The 18,215-nt window shown below is 40.2% G+C and overlaps 1 protein-coding gene across 1 annotated transcript in view; it reads left to right on the top strand.

Moving 5' to 3' along the window:
• LOC121518347 (polypeptide N-acetylgalactosaminyltransferase 10-like) overlaps positions 1-18,215 on the top strand; it is a 165,705-nt gene that overhangs the window by 123,064 nt on the left and 24,426 nt on the right. Inside the window, exon 7 of the mRNA XM_041800596.1 lies at positions 10,476-10,593. Coding sequence (XP_041656530.1) covers positions 10,476-10,593 — 118 coding nt within the window. The remainder of the gene's footprint in view (positions 1-10,475; positions 10,594-18,215) is intronic.

Here is an 18,215-nt window from a genome sequence, read left to right as displayed (position 1 = left end):
GAATGTTTCAAATTAGCTTGATTATAATTTCAAACAGAAACAGTAAATGAGGAAATAATTGAAGGAGTATAGACCATGCACTGCAGTGATTCCCACATTTAGGCTAAGTCAAATTAACATTTACCATTTTGCATTGTGGGCTGCACGGCGGCACAGGGGTTAGTGCTGTTGCCTCACAGCAAGAAGATTCCTGGTTCGCTTCCCGGTTTGCATGTTCTCCCTGTGCATGCGTGGGTTCCCTCCGGGTGCTCCGGCTTCCTCCCACCACCAAAAACATGCTCACTAGGTTAATTGGTGACTGTAAATTGGCTGTAGGTGTGAATGGTTGTCTGTCTCTATATGTCAGTCCAGGGTGTACCCCGCCTCTCGCCCAATGACTGGTGGGATAGGCTCCAGCTCCCTGCAACCCCCAACGGGACAAGCAGTATAGAAATGGATAGAGCACAACAAATTTTGCAAGACAACTTGGTAAAATCATCAGTTTTTCTCACACAGTAATGAAACTTGAGCTTGGCCCACCCAAGTACAGTTAAAGCCACCAGTGTGAGTTAAGACCATTAAACAAGACTAATGCTGTAACACATTCTTATTAAAAATTAATATTTTTCAAGCCTTTCCAGCACCACTGCATCCATGTCTTCACGTATCAAGTCAGTGCAGTAGGTCTTGTGTCTCAGAACTTCTGTGGTTCTTTTCTTAAAGACCCTGTAAAGTGAAAATATATCTTTATTCAGGTTTGTTGAATGACAGGTCACTGTGTTATGAACATGTAGACCATATTTCAGTCAAATCAGGGTATCCCCGGGGTCTTAAAAAGTCTTAAACGTCTAAAATCCAATAATTTGAATTTAAGGCCTTAAAATGTCTAAAATTCTCTAAAAATCTCATAAAATGTCTTAAATACGATTTTTAAAGGTCTTAAAAATGTTTTATTAATGTATTATTATAACGGAATCACGGACGGAATCGCAGAATTGGCCAACAAAGCGGAAATCGTGGAAATTGAATAAATTTGACTGAAATGCTGTGTTTTTTTAAAAGAGGAATGTATATCTGAGGAATATGTCCCCAGGGGGAACACTAAAGCGGGGCACAACTTGTCCCTCACTCACCCCGCCCCCTCCTAAACAATAACAAAACGTCAAAGCGGCTACATGAAACACCGGCGAACATCACGTAGCCCCATACGGGGCTGTACTGTGGGACATAATTTTGCACCTTCAAGAAAACTCATCCGTGCTTCGAGTTATTTTACCTCATCACTGCACCTGAGCGATGTGCCTCACCTCATGCGAGGAACACCGCTCAACCCTCGGAGGCCCGAAATCAAGTCGGACGGACTCGAGATTTTATGAAGTCTAAATTATGTTAAATTCGAGTAACAGCTTAATAATTTCTCCCGTAGATACTGTAGTTCCCTTTGGTTGCTTAACGAGCCAACATGTGTCTGGGTTAACACAGCGGATGAGGCAGACGGACAGACAGCAAGGGAGATGAGGAGAGAACTGTTACAGTAAGGAGTAGAACAATGCAGCATCAAACTGCATGGACTGTTACAGATTTTGAGAGTAAATACAAGTTTAGGTAACAGGTTTACTATTAACCATTTAACTTTAATGTGACCTTATTAAGTTACTATCACTATCTGTGATGAGAGAATAGAAGGATTTCTTCATTTGCATTATAAACAGCAGTTAGGATGTGATTATACTCGGGAGAGTGTCTTATAATGTTGGAACTATCTGACTGGTTATAATTATTTTATATCAGGGTTATCCAAACAATGGCTCCTGGGCCAACTCTGGCCCTTATTCAATAAAATTAAGGTTATTTCTATTTAATTAATGAACATTTGATTTATTTACATAAACAAGACACTTTTTAATGGTAAAATTAGTGGAAAGGTTAAAAAACGGAATACCATAAAACCATAGAAAATAAGAAAAAAATAGAAAATACCATAGAAAAATAGATTTGTCTCACAATGAACAAAAAAACAGCATTTAACTGACTGTTAACTTTCAATAAAGGCAGTGACATCAGCTAACAACAGACTGGACTGAGATGAACTGCTCTGGGATTTTATATTGTAGCGTTAGAGAGGCGGGGTCATTCCCACTTGGGCTCGTGACATCATGAGCACATTTGCCCCGCCCACATGAAACCAAGCCAGGAAAGAGGTAAAAAACTTTCTAACAGTCTAAACATATCACAGTCTAGATTCAGTCACATGTAGATCTCAGTGTTTTCATATGTTTACAGCAACCATATTCCAACATATCTAGAGTGTTGAGACACAAACTTTGGATTTCACTTTACAGGTTCTTTAACTTCTAAAACAGACTCTAAACACAACTTTAAATACCGCCTGACAGATTTTGGCACAATAAGATAGAAAAATGATGCCACCTGAAGTCTTTCAGTGTCATATAAGAAACATTTTCAGAGCAGAATCAGCTGCAGAATTTAGACAGTACCTGTGTGAGGAGTGACTTTAATCAAGAGTCAGAGCAGGCAAACATTTTAGTGAGAAAATCCTCCAAGTCTAAAGGTTAAATACACACAGCCCGTATTTGACTTCTGCATTATTGAATTTTCTGGTTGATTTTCAAACTGTTGAGGTTGTTCAGTCAATGCACGTCCATATTTATTCAGTGGAGCTCCGCACTGGCTGGAAGCAAAAGTTGCACCAAGCAAATCCATTTTTCCTCTGTGTTTCTAAAGTGATTTAGTCCTTTAAAACATCGACTGTAACATCAATATGTTACAGAGAAAGTTAATAACATTTGCTTCTACCAACGTTCAGACCAATATAGAGCTTATACTTCACAGTGTGTGTGAACAGGTTGTCAAAAGGAGTGTGTATGGGGCCTGATGGGTAGCGTGGCATTTTCATAGTGTTACCACATTAGCAGCTCCTACAGGCTAAATGGAGGTTTGGGATCTCACCAGGGCCAGCATGCTAACAGTGACAGTAGATACAGTAAGTGGACAAAAGTATTTGGCCACACTTGTTAACTTGATGAAGGCCCTTAATAGAAAGTCACAGGATCATTAAAATGATTATAAATTACCCTGGTAACTTTCATTTAAAGCGCTCCTTTTATTTTAAGGCATTTGAAATGAAACTTTATTGAACGTTAGAGTTGAACTTCATGGGCTAAATACCCCGGAGCATGAAAAAGCAATCCTTTACTAAAATGATTCCTGAACAACAGCTAAACAGAAGCGTTTCTAAGCAACACAGCAGCAGCAGCAGCATTGTGCTTGGGGACTTTAGGTCAGCTCATTAGTGGTTTAAATGAAGTGCTTTGTAGCTACAGGTATATTTTTCTGCCTTTGAATACCGACTCACCCTTTGACTAAAAAACAACACAGACACTTTTCATGTTTTTGTTGTGATTTGTTCTGAATTTTCACATCTTTTCCTGAGCATTTTCTGAAAGAAAAATGACTGGGTGAACAAAAGAAAAAAGTCATTTTAAGCAATAATCGCATTGCTTCTTGGGCATAGCAGGAAATGTTTTTAGATACCTGCATTAACAAGGTATTAAAAGGAACACACAAAGCATTGGAATGTGTACAGAGCTGTCCTCCTAGGCTTTATAACCACATTTCCACCTTTAATGTCATCAAAACTATACAGCTACAAAAGTCCTTTGTTGCTGCACAGTCAACAGGACTGTTTCTCTAAGTTAGTGCATCTACTGATGAAAGGCTAAGAGGTTTCATCAGACTGTAAAAAGCTCTTTGTGTAGACTACAGTTCCCAGCATGCTTTGTTAAAAGGAACCCTGCATGATCAAACAAGTTAATCTTGTTGGATAGATATGTGTATCTCATATGTATATTGAGCTAAAAAACTCACTAGATGTCTGCATTCTGAGTAATTTGAGTTCATAAACTCACCAGGAGGCTGCCATGTTTTGGTCCGCACTGGTACTGTGACGTCACTTAAGCCATAGCGCTCCTCGCCGTTCCTCTGCACTAACCCGTTTCAAACTGGCAGCCAGTGTTAGGGCTGCATCTCAGAGACGCTGCATGTCTCACACACAGAGAATTTTGAGATTTGAGGTCTTGTCTATCTTTTCCTGCACCACCAGTGGTTATCAGAAAATGATAAGATTCACAGAATAAATTTACTGACTGTGGACTGACTGTGCGGACTAACAAATTATTTTAGAGCTATATTTTCACTCAGAACATGGCTCAACAAAAGGACTCATAATGTACAGCATCTCTGTGACCCTAAAGTTGTTTTTTTTCTGAGTTTTACTGTTAAATATATAAAAAAAACAATAATACAATGGGCTACATCACAGGCCCTCTCTTTCTCTATTATGCTCGATTCAAGCAGCGTGAGGTGATTAAAGTGGTAGTGAACACTTGAAACATGAAAAGGCGTGGCTTATGTGAGTCATAAACTTTATATTAAAGGTAGAACGTTACCGCCTCTGACCAACTTTACCATTCAGAGACCCCTCCCATCCTCTCCTGCACCTGCACCTGCACTGCCTTTGCTATGAGAGCTCCGGCTTTAGTAACGCCGGTGCTGGAGCCAACGTCCCAAACAGGTAGTGCTCAGGACCACCACAGTCCGCCAACACTTCTACAGCCTGCTTCAGGAACTCTGGAGGGGAAAATCCTCCACCTCTAAAGAGTGCTCTGAGGCAGCAGTGCAGCGAGACTTTGAGTCACTGTCACTCTCACCTCTAAGGAAAACCCTGTCCGTTTCCCCTCCATCCTCTCGATACCAAACTGCCCATTTTTTGTGCATTTTTCAAAAGTCTGAAGTGGGAGGAGTTAGCTCTGAGCTGGGGGTTTACTTACACCTTAGGGAGTAGCCTGCCATTGGCTGACAGACCCTCACAAACATAAACATTACCTTTTAAGCTAGCAGTAATAAATGATCGTAATTGGGTTAAAAATGGATAAAAAGATAAAAAGACATCCAATATTAGGTTTGCTGGTGTGGATTTGATCATTAAAGTCCTGAAAAGTCACAAGAAAATGAAAATGCTGCCTACAGGATTCAAAGGCATTAATAGCACCAGTGGGAAGGCAGAATGGCTAGCTTTAACCCTTTGGGTTTCAGAGTTTTTTCAAGAAAATATTCAATTTTGATATCAAGATTTCAAAAGGCGGTAGCTTGAAAGAGGTTTGCGATAAAGGCATACTGTAAAGGAGAAAAATCTTCAGTATGACCTAAAGTTTGTGATGGGAGTAAATTCACTCATCTAATTTGCATATTCTGACGTCACCAGGTGGCCTCTACACCATTGGCTCTGCGTTTTCTCCCACGGCTATGCTTCTACCACGCCTCTCCCTCCACGGTCTGTTTGATTCGCAATCTCCATCAATATTTGTGGTGTTTTGACGGTGTTTTGACCCCCCCCCAGATACCCCCACCACGTCCCCATGTCCCCCCTCCACGGCATTCGCCGCTTACTCCATCCCCAGTGGGGCAAAGCATCAGCTTCGCTGCGCGTGGACTGTCATGATGCAGTCATGACAGTCTGCAGTCTACAGTCTGAGTGCCTGTTGGTGCCAACAGATGAACCATCAGTCTCCCTCACGGTCACACCGGATGACTGAAAGTCATATCAGAGCGTGAATATTCCTCTATTCCTTCCAGCATTGTGAGTATTCTCGCTACAATTCGCTCTCTTTCTGTTACACTCTGTCTCGTCTCATTGAGCGGGCTTGCATCTTTCAAACTCTATAAACTCCAAAACTTTGAATAGAAACACACCCAAAAATGCTGCTGGGATTGAAGTTACTCATGTCTGCCATCTCCTGGTGTAAAGTAGTTACAATATTAGGCACCATATTTTCAGCTGGAGCCTGTTTAATTCAGCAATGTTGCTTGTCGCAATTTTGCGACTTTGGCGCTTACAGGGTTAAGAGGAAGAACAAGTAAGAGGCAATGATTTATGGTTCAAAAGTTATTCAACTTTTGATAAACTATGTCATTCCTTGTTGTGTACGACAGCGCCGGTCTGGACGGCATTTTAATGATCACATTCTGAGAAAAACTGTCACGCAGCCGCCATTCTTTGCTGCTGCAGTGGGTCCTTTGGTTCTTCTTCGCTGCTCTAAAAATGGTGGCTTGTGCATGCAGTGCTTTTCGGCAGCATAGAAGAATTGATCTCCGGTTTATAGTGGACCAACAGTATCAGTGCATACACTTGTGTACTCACTGTAACAATTCTAAGCAGTATCGGACGTATTTCCGGCACAGGTATCAGAATCGGAACAACTCTAGTTTATTCAAAAGTACTATCTTACCCATAATCCTCTGGTGTCACTGCAGCGGCTCTGATTGGTGGAGTCAATCATTCATGTTCTCTGCCTTTGAATGTCATCATAACCCGGTGGTATGTGTGTCATTTGTAGCAAAATTAAACCCACCTGTGAGTATGAAATGTCCAGAGCTGTAAAGTTTGTCATGTTCTTACCCCTCAGCATACAAGGGGTAATTAATGCTGTCTTTAAATAAGGTCAACACCAGCCATTTAGTAGCAGAGGTGGACATGCTCCAGTCGATAAATTGATTCACCCCCAAGGACACCAGTCCAGTAAACTGTCCAGTAAAGCTTTAATTGTGCTTTGGCTTTAATGTTCATGTAAATGAGCGTTTAATGGTGAACTTCAGCAGCCAAACTCTCTGCTGGGTGTTTGTTTCCTACTTGAGTTTTCTATTCCAAAGCCAGTGTGTTTCTTCCACGGTGAGGTGAAGTGTGTTTGTGTTTTCCCCCCGTGGCGACCAAGAGCTAACAATCTCCACACCACAAATCAGAGCCCACACAGTGTGTGTGTGTGCTCTCTGCACAGCTCACACACTCAGTGACCATCCAAGCATTCACAATTTGTGCAGCCTGTTGTTTATCCTTTGTCTCCCGTTGAAACTCTGCCCACTGCATTTCATTCAGCGCCGCTCCACGGAGGAAAAGTGTGTGCGCGTTTATGTGTACGTCAGCTCTGTGTTTCCTTCAGTTTTCCCCCTCAGGCGTACACCAGTTACCAGTCATGGACAATAAACTGCTCAGACACATGGTCACCCAGCCAGGCAAATCAAGTCAGCCAGTGTGACAAACATATTTTAAGAGTTTGAGGGCAATGGTTGTGCTTCCTGTGTCTCCGCTCAGTCATGCAACTTTGTCAAGCAGGGATTGCTGTTTTTAGCATTGTACTGTTCAGGCTATTTTAAAATTGTTATAGAAATAAGTAAATAAGGGTGTATACAGTTCCCTGCTCATCATATCATCTCCATATGCATACAAAGGGAGTCAGACAAGGAAGACTGATGCCTCTGATACTACCTCTTGTGTAATACTCCTGTTAGAAGCTCCTGAGCAGTTTGCAACCTTTTCTCCACAAAATTAAATTAGTTATTGTTTAACCTTAGAGATTGTTTTAATATTACTCACACTCAAGCTGCTAAGGGCAGAAAATGTGCCTACAACTGACCTAATAATTGATGTCAAATCGTCCTAAATTTGTCAAGATTTTCATCCTTTGAGTGCCAGTTTTTGGTGATTTTTTTTTTTTTTTTTTTTAATAAAAAATAAAACAAAAAAATTAATTATTAAGCCTGGAATATGCCGATGATTAGCAACAGCATTGATTTTTATGCATTATTGTTTTTTTGCACGTTTAGCATGTCTATTTCTCCAAATATGCCAGATATGATCAAAATGATGCCATCTGGTGAAGAGTACCAAAAGTCATTAATTTTAAGGCAAAACCCCAGATTTACACCCAGATATAATAGAATGCATGTTTTAAGCTTTAATGGAATCAGGTTAAAACATGCAGTTTAAATGTGTTTCAATGGTGCATTTTTTGTCCTTAACAGCTTGAGTGTAACTTTTGCTTGTACACTGTGTATTTTAAACGTATTGTTGGAGCTGAGTTGGAAATAACAAGATCAAATTCAAAAGAAAAAATAATGAAAAGTGTGCAACCTCCCCTAAGGTTTGAGGACATCTTGCAACTATTAAAAGAGGAAAACCCAAGAGATGACAACAATTACTTACCAATCTCCACACCTTCCTGTCTGGATAAAGAATCCCTTATACTTCAGAAAATATGCAATTTCCTATCCCCAAATAACATTTTAGCCCCTCATCAATCAGGACCTAGACCCTGGCATATTACAAAAGGCAAAAATGGATGTAAACAGTAGTAAAAAGGAGTTAAAATGTGTCTGAAATTGCTTTGAATTGGCAAAAATGGGTTAACTAAGAAAGAAAAAATAGGCAGATACTGGCAGAAATTGGTTAAACTAGCAAAAACAGGCATATCAAATGGCGAAATGGGGTTGAAATTGGAAAAATTGGGTGTAAAAAGTGGTTAAAAGGGGTTAATAGTAGCAATAATGGGTCAACAGAGGCATCATTGAGCTTAAGTGGCAAGAATTGGTTTAGATGTGGCAAAATCCTGCAGAAGATAAAGTGATGAAAAGACTTTCAAACTGACAAAAATAGTTGTCAAATGGTAAAATGTATTAAAATATGGTTGGAAAAAACCATGGTTGAAAATGGGTAAAAATTTTGACAAAATTGGTTTAAAGTGGAAATTTAAGAAATATTTTTAGTTTTTTAGGGCAACTAAAGACTCCCTCTCAGTGTTTCACGACCCCCAAGGGGGTCCCAACCCAAAGGTTGAGAACCACTGGTTTACATGACTGGCATCAATCTCAGACAGGTTTGGTCTTTAGTTTTCCTGCTGAGCCTAATTAAATGGAAACTGCTTAAGGATGCTCCACATTATTAAGAAAGTCAACGGTTTCATGGGATATGGGGAAAAGAATAGGGCTGACAATCTCAAGTCGATTGGTCGATTAATTGGTTGATGACCTCATGATCAACCAAAATCCAATTGGTCGAACAATCACACGTGCTACTTTAATCGGAAGAATCCATTTTTTGCAGGGGTGAGAAGGGAGACGTGTTTTTTATTTTTTCAGTTATCTAGTGGTACAAAATTTACAAAAAAAAAAAACAAACAAAACTATGAATGTAACTATTCAAATATAATTTACTCATGCCTTTAAGGGTAATTGATTACAGGTTAAATACCCAGAAAGTCAAAACAACGTCACGAGGACCCTCCTACCTTAGAGGAGAGCAAAGCCCTTGAAGCACGTTTATACTCCTGTTAATTGACAACATGTCGAAAAATCAGCCATGTGGCATCATTTTGTTAAAAATTATGATTTTGGTCCGTCCCACGACCAATCGATTAATTGATGATCTGGTGAGATTTTAGTTGACCAAGTTTTTCATTGGTTGACTACAGCCCTAGAAAAGAATGTACAAGTCATATGACAATTAAAATTTTATTAATGCTGATATAATCTACAATGTATCTGTTGGATAGGAAGGCATATCAGATAGCAGCTCAAATCCAAAATCCCGCTTCACAATATGTGGGTATCTGTTTGGATCAAGACTTGTCCTATATTTATTTTGGGGCTTTTTTGCTTTTATCTGAAGTGGACATGATAGTGGATAGTGTTGGAAATCAGGAAGCTCCAGGTTGGATTCTAACTAGACTAGCGTCTGTACATGGGGCATGGTCTAACCGCTTGGTCATCTGCACGACAGGACTTATTTTAAGTTTAATTGACAAATATAGGCTGTTGATGACAACAGGGTTTCCTTTTTTGAAAATAAAAGCTCCAACACTGAATGTTTTGGGTTCTGGAGACACTCTTGAACCCACCGGATATCACTTCTCCCTTAACCCTAGCTGACAGGTTTCATAGCTGTGACCTATACCACTGTAGGCTGGCCCTCATTAGGTCAGGGGAAAGAATGTGTTTAGTGTTGCTGCGCTGATTTTTGAAACAATTTTCAATTGTTGGGTTTTCAAGAAAGATTTTATGGGCAATTTTGGGGTTCAGGAATTGAATAGTCTTCTGGTACCCAACTCAAGTCCCTATGAGCTGAGCTACTACCAGCCCAAATAGCATTCGTAGCTTCAAATGGCTAAACGGTGTAGCTCAGTGGTTTATGTATGAATGTTAAGTGGTAACAAGCTGCCATTTCTCATCCAAGAAGTTTGCCTTAACATGTAATCCATCTGCTCTGTGATTCTATATTGTAGCGTTAGAGGGGCGGGGTCATTCCCGCTGTGGGCTCATGACATCGAGAGCCCACATATTGGCCCCGCCCACATTAAACCCAGCCTGGAAAGAGGTGAAAAACCTTCAGTCTAAATCCAGAATTCAGTCACAGTGTTCTCACATGTTTTCGGTAACCACATTTAAACCTATCTAGAGTGTTCAGACACAAACTATGGATTTCACTTCACAGGGTCTTTAAATGACTGTGGTTCTTAGATATAATGTTATTACACTTAAAGTAAATCTGTTAGGAGTGATGACATTGGAGCCTAAAAGCTAAACTCATAACAAAATCATTAGAAACATGAGCTGTCTGACTGAATTCTTTCTTTTGTGTCTTCCAGTTCCCCGGTGATGGCAGGTGGGCTGTTTGCTGTGGACAGGAAGTGGTTCTGGGAGCTGGGAGGATATGACACGGGTCTGGAGATCTGGGGAGGAGAGCAGTATGAGATCTCCTTTAAGGTGAGGATAACAAAAATGACCCACAGACAGAGCTACAGTATAGTTTAGATGATTATTAACAGAGTCACTCTGAGTGATATGAACCATAATTAATTAGTTCCAGACCCTGTTAACCCTAAGAGCTCCTAAATTGCTTGGTAACTTTTGAACTGTAAGTCATAGGTACTAACTTGTTTTTTCCTGTGAAAGCTCTCTGTTGTGCCTTTCTATTAAGGGTGCAACAATACATGTATCTGTACTGAACCGTTCAATACAGTGGTCTCGGTTCGGTCTGTCCTATGAATCGAACAATACGCAAAATTTTATCAACTTCTGACAAGGCGCTCTGTGCTACAAGCTCAGTGGATATGTTCTGCACAGCAGAACATGTGCCAGGTATAGCTGCACCAGATACATTTAATTTTCAATAAACAAGTAAAAAAAGGGAGGCATGGAAATTTCTCTATTTTGTATCAAAAAAGTTTTGAACCGTGACAAAAACGTATTGAACCGAACCATGAATTTTGTGTATCCCTACCCCTACTTTCCATATATGTTCTCCATGCATTCGTAGCTCTTACAGAACATTTTCTAGTGAGGCCAGATCTTGGCTGACTTCCCAGGGTCTCTGAAGACAGGGTTGTCGTATACAACAAGAAGCAACACAGTTTAGAAAAATGTTAATAACTTTTGAACCATACATCTTAAAAACTTACTCTGTTTTTCCTCTGAAAGCTGACCATTCTGCCATTTGTTTGCTACCCTCGATGTCTCTGTAGCCCTTAAGAGCACTGTTCTAGCAAGCCCGGAACTTCAGTGACTTTTCTGGGTCTTTAAATATGAAATCCACAGCGTTAGAACCGATAAGAAGTGTCTTTTTGTCCATTTTTGATCTATTTTCGTTCATGTTCTTTTTGTACTTTCAATGTGCTTTCTTTGGTGGGCATCACCATATTTGTTGAGGGCAACGTTTAGATGCAAAGCATTGTGGGAGTTGTAGTTGACCAGTTGCTTCTATACTGCTTAAAGGAATGGCACAAATGAATCTAACTGCAAAAACGCGCATGGACTTTTTTTGTATATATGTATATATTTTGAAAACCATTAGTCACAGAATGTTTATTTTTTTTCCCTGTTTTGTCCCCAAGAGATGGGAGAATATGTCTGTGCAATGAAAATGCCTTCTCACTATTGTCTACTGTGTGTTATCAATGAAAATCTTTATAAGTTTCAAACTGATTTGTTTTATATTTTGTCTTTAGAGTCTTATAACTTTTTCATAATTCAAGTGACATTACTGTAACTTAAAGCCCAGGTTGTCCTAAAAAAAAAAGGATGTATAGAGCTTGACTGTGCACCACAGGGTTGATGTTTTACAAGCTTTTTAAGAAATAGTCCAGACGAGACATGATGATGAAAAAAATAGCTGTGAGCTGTAAGGGTTAATAAGAATGTATTTCTATATCAAATGTGTTCTATAGCTTGAGTGAATGTGTAAATATTCCTCCTAATGCTGTCTTTGTTTATCCATGGCTCTCTGAGTAGAGTAAACTTGCTGAGCCAATGAGACATTCTTCTTAATGTTTTCGACTCGTGTTCGAGTCGTTTGAGCCAAACACACATGGAAGATCCTCAACATTAATCATACTCCGAGCACACTATTAGATTATGCTTTTGTCTGCTCCTTCAGCATGAATTATTCTGTAGTGTAGCCATAAATGCTTTCTACTTGGCCAGCACGTATAGAACTCATCTCCTGCTCCTTCTTGCTGCCTCAGTGAGCTCTGGACAGACAGGCCGGCCGGTCACAATAATTGAATTCTGGTTTGAATGAGTAAGGACTTTTGTCGTCTCACTCAATTAAGCACAAAGGCTGCTGCTGGTTAGGTTGATTTGATTGGACATATGCTGCAGCGTGATAGTAAATGTTGTTCTTTAGGCTGGAATTTCCAGTACAGCAGCTTTGTTGTTCATGTAAATTGAACATCCAATCGAATTAACTGTCAAAATTGTTTTACCTTCCACTTCTTCTTCATAGAGAGACTCTTTCTGTTACTCTTTTTTTACTAATTGATCCTGAAATAATATTGATTTAACACATGTATTAACAGGCATGGAGGCTTTTACATCTCCCATCAGGGAGCCAAATTATTCTCCGTGGAGAATTTGTGTTTTCACTGAAGCAAAAAGGAGTGTACACAAGAAGATAGCGAGCAGAGAAACAGTAGAAACTGTTTCCATCTCTTGCAGAGGGGAATTATGTATGCAGATGAACCCGTCCAAACATTTTTGGGTGTAGCCATTATGCAGTGGACACTAATGATAAGCTAATACAGATGACTTAAAAGAGCAGCCTCCACCCTTAGTGTGCCATTGTATAAGAATAGGATGACTTAATACAGATGTGCACTCTCAGGTGAGTTCACAATCATTGTGTGAATGTATATGAATTCAGTTAGCTACTTCTGATGGACATTGGGGGTTGCTAACCTGATTCATACACATTCAGACGCTGATAGTGAAGGCTGTGATTTCAAATGTCCCTCAGTAATAGCTAATTTCATTCATACACATTCAAACATGATGTTGGAGGCTGCTCTATGAAGTTACCATCACTTTTAGATAATCTCATTCAAACACATTCACACCTGTTAGTGAAGGCCACTATTCAAAGTGTCTATCAGTATTAGCTTTTCCAATTCAAACACATTCATGGACTGTTGGTGAAGACTTCTATATGAAGTGTCCAGCAGTATTTACTGATCCCATCCACACCCTGATGGTGAAGTATGCTATTTCAAGTCACCCTCAGTATAAACTAATCACATTCATACACATGATTGTGGTGGCTGCCATATGGGTGTCCATCAGTCTGGTAGTACTCGAGTCTTGATTTGGAGGACTCGTGACTCGAGCACTGATGACCTCGACTTGGATTCGGACTCGAGTTTCAACTGCGTCAGGACTCAAGGATGAAAATGAGGACTCTAACCTTTTTTTGGTGAAGACTATTTTATTCTTTTATATTGGTGTTTTTGTGTGAGAAGACCCCTGGTAACTGATCAGTGCTTACGCAGCACCCGCTGTGTGTTCACCTGCATGCATGTTCACATGAGTCTAACCTGCTCTCTGTTAAAACAACCAGAGGAGAGAGAGAGAGGAGGAGCAGGGGAGCCTGGGTGACAGAGAGAGGAGCTGATAGTATAGTTTAGCTCTTCTCTGTATTCCAGCGGTAATCTTTACAAAAAATCAAACTCAAATGCAGCCAGCCTACCTTTGAATCGTAGAAAATCTCCATCAGCTGCTCAGACTCGTCATATTAACTGCAGTTGCTGTACATTAACCCTCCTCAGTCTTGGACAGAGTGATAAAAACTCTTGTAGTGAGTCCCCTTAGTTAAAAATATCAATCAAACGTTGGAATCTGCGTTAACATCGGCGAGATAATGCTGATTAGTGAGCTAAACAAGGTGACATACAGTAAAATTATGATGTGTTTAAGGACAACTCAGACTTTACAGTATTAAAGGGGGAAAAGTTAAGACCTTCTTATGATGTGTTCAAATGTCACACAGAGAAAGTTGGAATTTTAGTTTTTAGTGAGAAATCTGAATAAATCCAGTCATTTTAAAGGAGGAATATTTACTATAAAACAGAGGTAAAGCATGAATGCAGGTAAAAACATGTCTCATTTTTCTAACCTAAATACACAAATAATCCTGTTAATATAATTAATATTAAGATGAAGAGTGTGATCCTTAAGAAGTATTAATAAGAGTATCAATAAAAATCTATGATCCTCATCCTGGACCGGAATGCTTTTGACTTTTCATCAACTAAAACTAGAGTTAAACTAGGAAGGGTGATCAGGACTAAAATTTGACAAAAACTAAAAGTATCTTTGTCGAAAGACGTAAACTAAAAATGGTTGCCAAAATTAACACGGTTCGTCTCCACCACTGTGTCGTAGCTGTTTGGTCTTGTTCCTGCGCAGCTGCTGTTAACAGCTCCTCTAGTCCTTTAAAACAAAAAGTTGAATATATTCCTGCATTAATGAAACACATCAACGTAGCCCACCTGGAAAGTTGGAATGGCTTAAAAATGATGATTAGATTTAATTTGGCTCCAGGTTTTAGGTACTGGGAAGTTGTCTAGGACTCAAACACAGGTAATGGGGACTCGACTCAGACTTGACACGGATCTTTCTTTGGTGACTTGTACTCAACTCAAACTTGAACAATAGGGACTCAGGACTCGACTCGGTCTCGAGGTTTGGTGACTTGACCACAACACGGCCATCAGTATAAGCTAATTTTGTTCATACATATTAACACACTGATGGTGAACTCACCTGTATAAATTAGATGACCTCATTCACACATATTGCCCACATGGATAGTGGAGGCTGGTATTCAAATTGTTCACCAGTATCAGCATATCCCATTCATACACATCACACCCCAATGCTGCAAACTGAAGTGTCTGTGAGAAACTGCTGTACCTGGGTTGACTTTTCATCCAGCTGAGTTACACCAGTGCCCCGGTCTCACTGCTGTTTGTAGCTGCCTCATTCCATTAATCATTGCCTTTGAGAGAGGGTTTAATGTAGTCTTGTGCCATAGTGGTTTCTCTCTGGTTTGTGGTGAGCACCAGCAGACAGCTGTGTGTTGGAGGTGAGTGATAAGACTTTTAATTTAATCTTACGGGCGCTGAAGTCAAGCTCTTGATCCCTCCTGCAGCAGGGCGCTCCTGTTATTAAGCTCAAGTGTTTCAGTCAGGGATGAAGACGGCGGAGCAGGAACAGGTCAGACCTTCCCTACAGCAAGATGTGGAGAGAGGGGATTAAATCTGTTATTTCCCCCCAGATTCAGTGTGTCTAAAGCCAGGATAGGACAACAAACCTGACAAAGAGTAATTGAATTGAAATAGCAACCAGCTGATGTCCACTCCGGAGGATCGAGGATGGGAACACTGGAGAGTATCAACAGACAGCACAAAGGGTCATTATATCCACTCATTATTGACTCAGGCTGCTCCCTCTGTGACCAGTCCATGTCCATCATCATTTTTGTCCTTGAGAAAGACACCAAACTTCAATCTGTTCAGGAGTTTGAATTGAAAATTGTTTGTTATGCTAAAGCGTTTTAGGCCAGAACTAATATATTCTTGTCACGACACTGTAGGAGTTGATTGCAAGACTTGGGAGCGTGTGGAGGATGGAGTGGTGAAAGGTGGAAAGAGAGGTCAAGCAGGGTATCAACAAACCAGCAGGGTCATGATCACAGTGTCACAAGTCGCCTCCAGCATCATGTTTCCAAAAGTTTTCTGTTAGATATGACTGATTTGAAGTTTTGGAGTTGGTACATAATTTTTAAGAAAAAAAGAGATCATGTGTGATTTTATTCAAAAATACTATGTGCCTCATTTTCAACAGATTGTGTTGAAGGCAGTTATTGAATTGGTGGGAGAGGGAAGGATAAGACTCCTTCATGCTTTCCCCATCAGATACTTCTGCAGCAGAAATGTCATCTGAAGCAGAGGACACCAGAGTATGCTGCAAGCCAGGATCATGACGTTGCAGAGCCATACTGATCCTATAGGAGAGATACTATCAATATTTCTAGCACAAAACGTGTAGAATTAAGGTATTTTCTTTTTTCAGATGTCAAAATTAAGGCCCATTTGTTATGTTGCAGCCTGATGCTGCTGTTGAAAAAAAAATCATTTTTATTCTCATTAATCCACAACCACTACTCTGTCATGACAAAGTGAAAAGGGTATTTTAGAAATTCTTGCAAAATTATTGAAAATTAAGAACTCAAATATCACATTTGCAAGTAATCAGACCCTTTGCAAAAACACTGTAAATTTAGCTCAGGTAGTGTTATAGTCAAGACTACACTGTTCAAAGCCAAGACAAGCATGAGACCAGGGTGTATCGAGACCGAGACAAGACCAAGAGTTTGGGGGTCAACACTGAGACAAGACCAAGACCTTAAAAATCAGTTTTTAAAAAAATCATTGCAAGGTTGAACAGCAAAAAGGCACCCTCATTCATTTCTTTTTGCATTTAGATAAATATGACAGCAATAAACAAGATGTCTGCTGCTCTGTATTTGAAGCTGCTGCTGCCTCTGGAGTCCCATGAGCCTCAAGGTGTAGGATCCTCCAGAGGCTTGCAGTTGTGCATAAACCTACTATTCAGCCCCCCCTAACCAATGTGCACAAGCAGAAATGGTTGCAGTGGGCCCAGACATACATGAAGACTCATTTTCAGTCTTGTTGACAGATGAGTGCCGCGCAACCCTGGATGGTCCAGATGAAGGTGTAGTGGATGGATGGTGGATGGCCACCATGTCCCACCAAGGCTGTGATGTCAGCAAGGAGGGGGTGGAGTCATGTTTAGGGCCAGAATCATGGGGAGAGAGCTGGTAGGCCCCTTTAGGGTCCCTGGAGGTGTGAAAATGACTTCGGCAATGTATATAGAGTTTCTGACCGACCACTGTCTTCCATGGCACAAAAAGAAGAATCGTGCCTTCTGTAGCAAAATGATCTTCATGCATGACAATGCACCATCTCATGCTGCAAAGAATACCTCTGTGTCATTAGCTGGGTTTCCATTACACTTGGAAATGCGCAAAAATCGAAATAGCGCAATAAAAAACTGGTAATGGAAACACCTGAATTTCGAAAAAATCTAAAATATCGCTAAAAAGTTTTTGGGGAGGTTTTTCAGTCATTTCGATGTACAAATATATCGCAACAGTGTAATGGAAACACTTTTTCCGCATTTACAAGTCACAGGACGTGACGTATGGTGTCACATGACCAGTCACTCCGAGACAACATGGCGCTGTAAATGTAGACAGAAGACAAGACGATACTTTTCTTAACATCATACTTCTACCCTTAAACATAGCTTTTGCCATACATACGGACTTTACCTCTGAACTATCATCCGTTGCCTTCGTCTTTTGTTCAACATTATCAAGGCAACCGTCATAGATGTAACCAAAACCGTACCAACACGCAACAGGTTTTGAGCGTCAAGCTTCCCTGCAGCAGATTCATGCGAGATGAGATTTTACAAGAATTGCAAGGCCTATGCCCAAAACTCTTTTCAATGGAAACGCATTCAAAGCGCAATTGTACTTAATCGAAATTTAAGAAATATTGCTTTTATTTTGCGAAAAAATGTGAAGAAAACCCAGCTATTGGCTGCTATGGGCATAAAAGGAGAGAAACTCATGTGACCCCCATCCTCCCCTGACCTCAACCCTACTGAGAACCTTTGGAGCATCCTCAAGCTAAAGATCTATGAGGGTGGGAGGCAGTTCACATCAAAACAGCAGCTCTGGGAGGATATTCTGACATCCTGCAAAGAAACTCGCAAAAACTCCAAAAACTCACAAGTTCAATGGATGCAAGAATAGTGAAGGTGATATCAAAGAAGGGCTCCTATGTTAACATGGAACTTGGCCTGTTAAGATGTTTTTGATTGAAATAGCTTTGATTTAAGTAAATATGACCTCCTAATGCTGCAAATTCAACAAATGACCATTTTAGTTCTTTACCACCTATAAAATGTTGTGATACTCTGCTGTGCATTATAATGTGGAAAAGTGCATTTTGAGTTTTTTTTTT

Source organism: Cheilinus undulatus, linkage group 12 (genome assembly GCF_018320785.1).
Source record: "Cheilinus undulatus linkage group 12, ASM1832078v1, whole genome shotgun sequence".
Classification (NCBI taxonomy): domain Eukaryota; kingdom Metazoa; phylum Chordata; class Actinopteri; order Labriformes; family Labridae; genus Cheilinus; species Cheilinus undulatus.
Note: the sequence above shows the minus strand (reverse complement) of the source record. Positions and strands in the feature narration are given on the sequence as shown.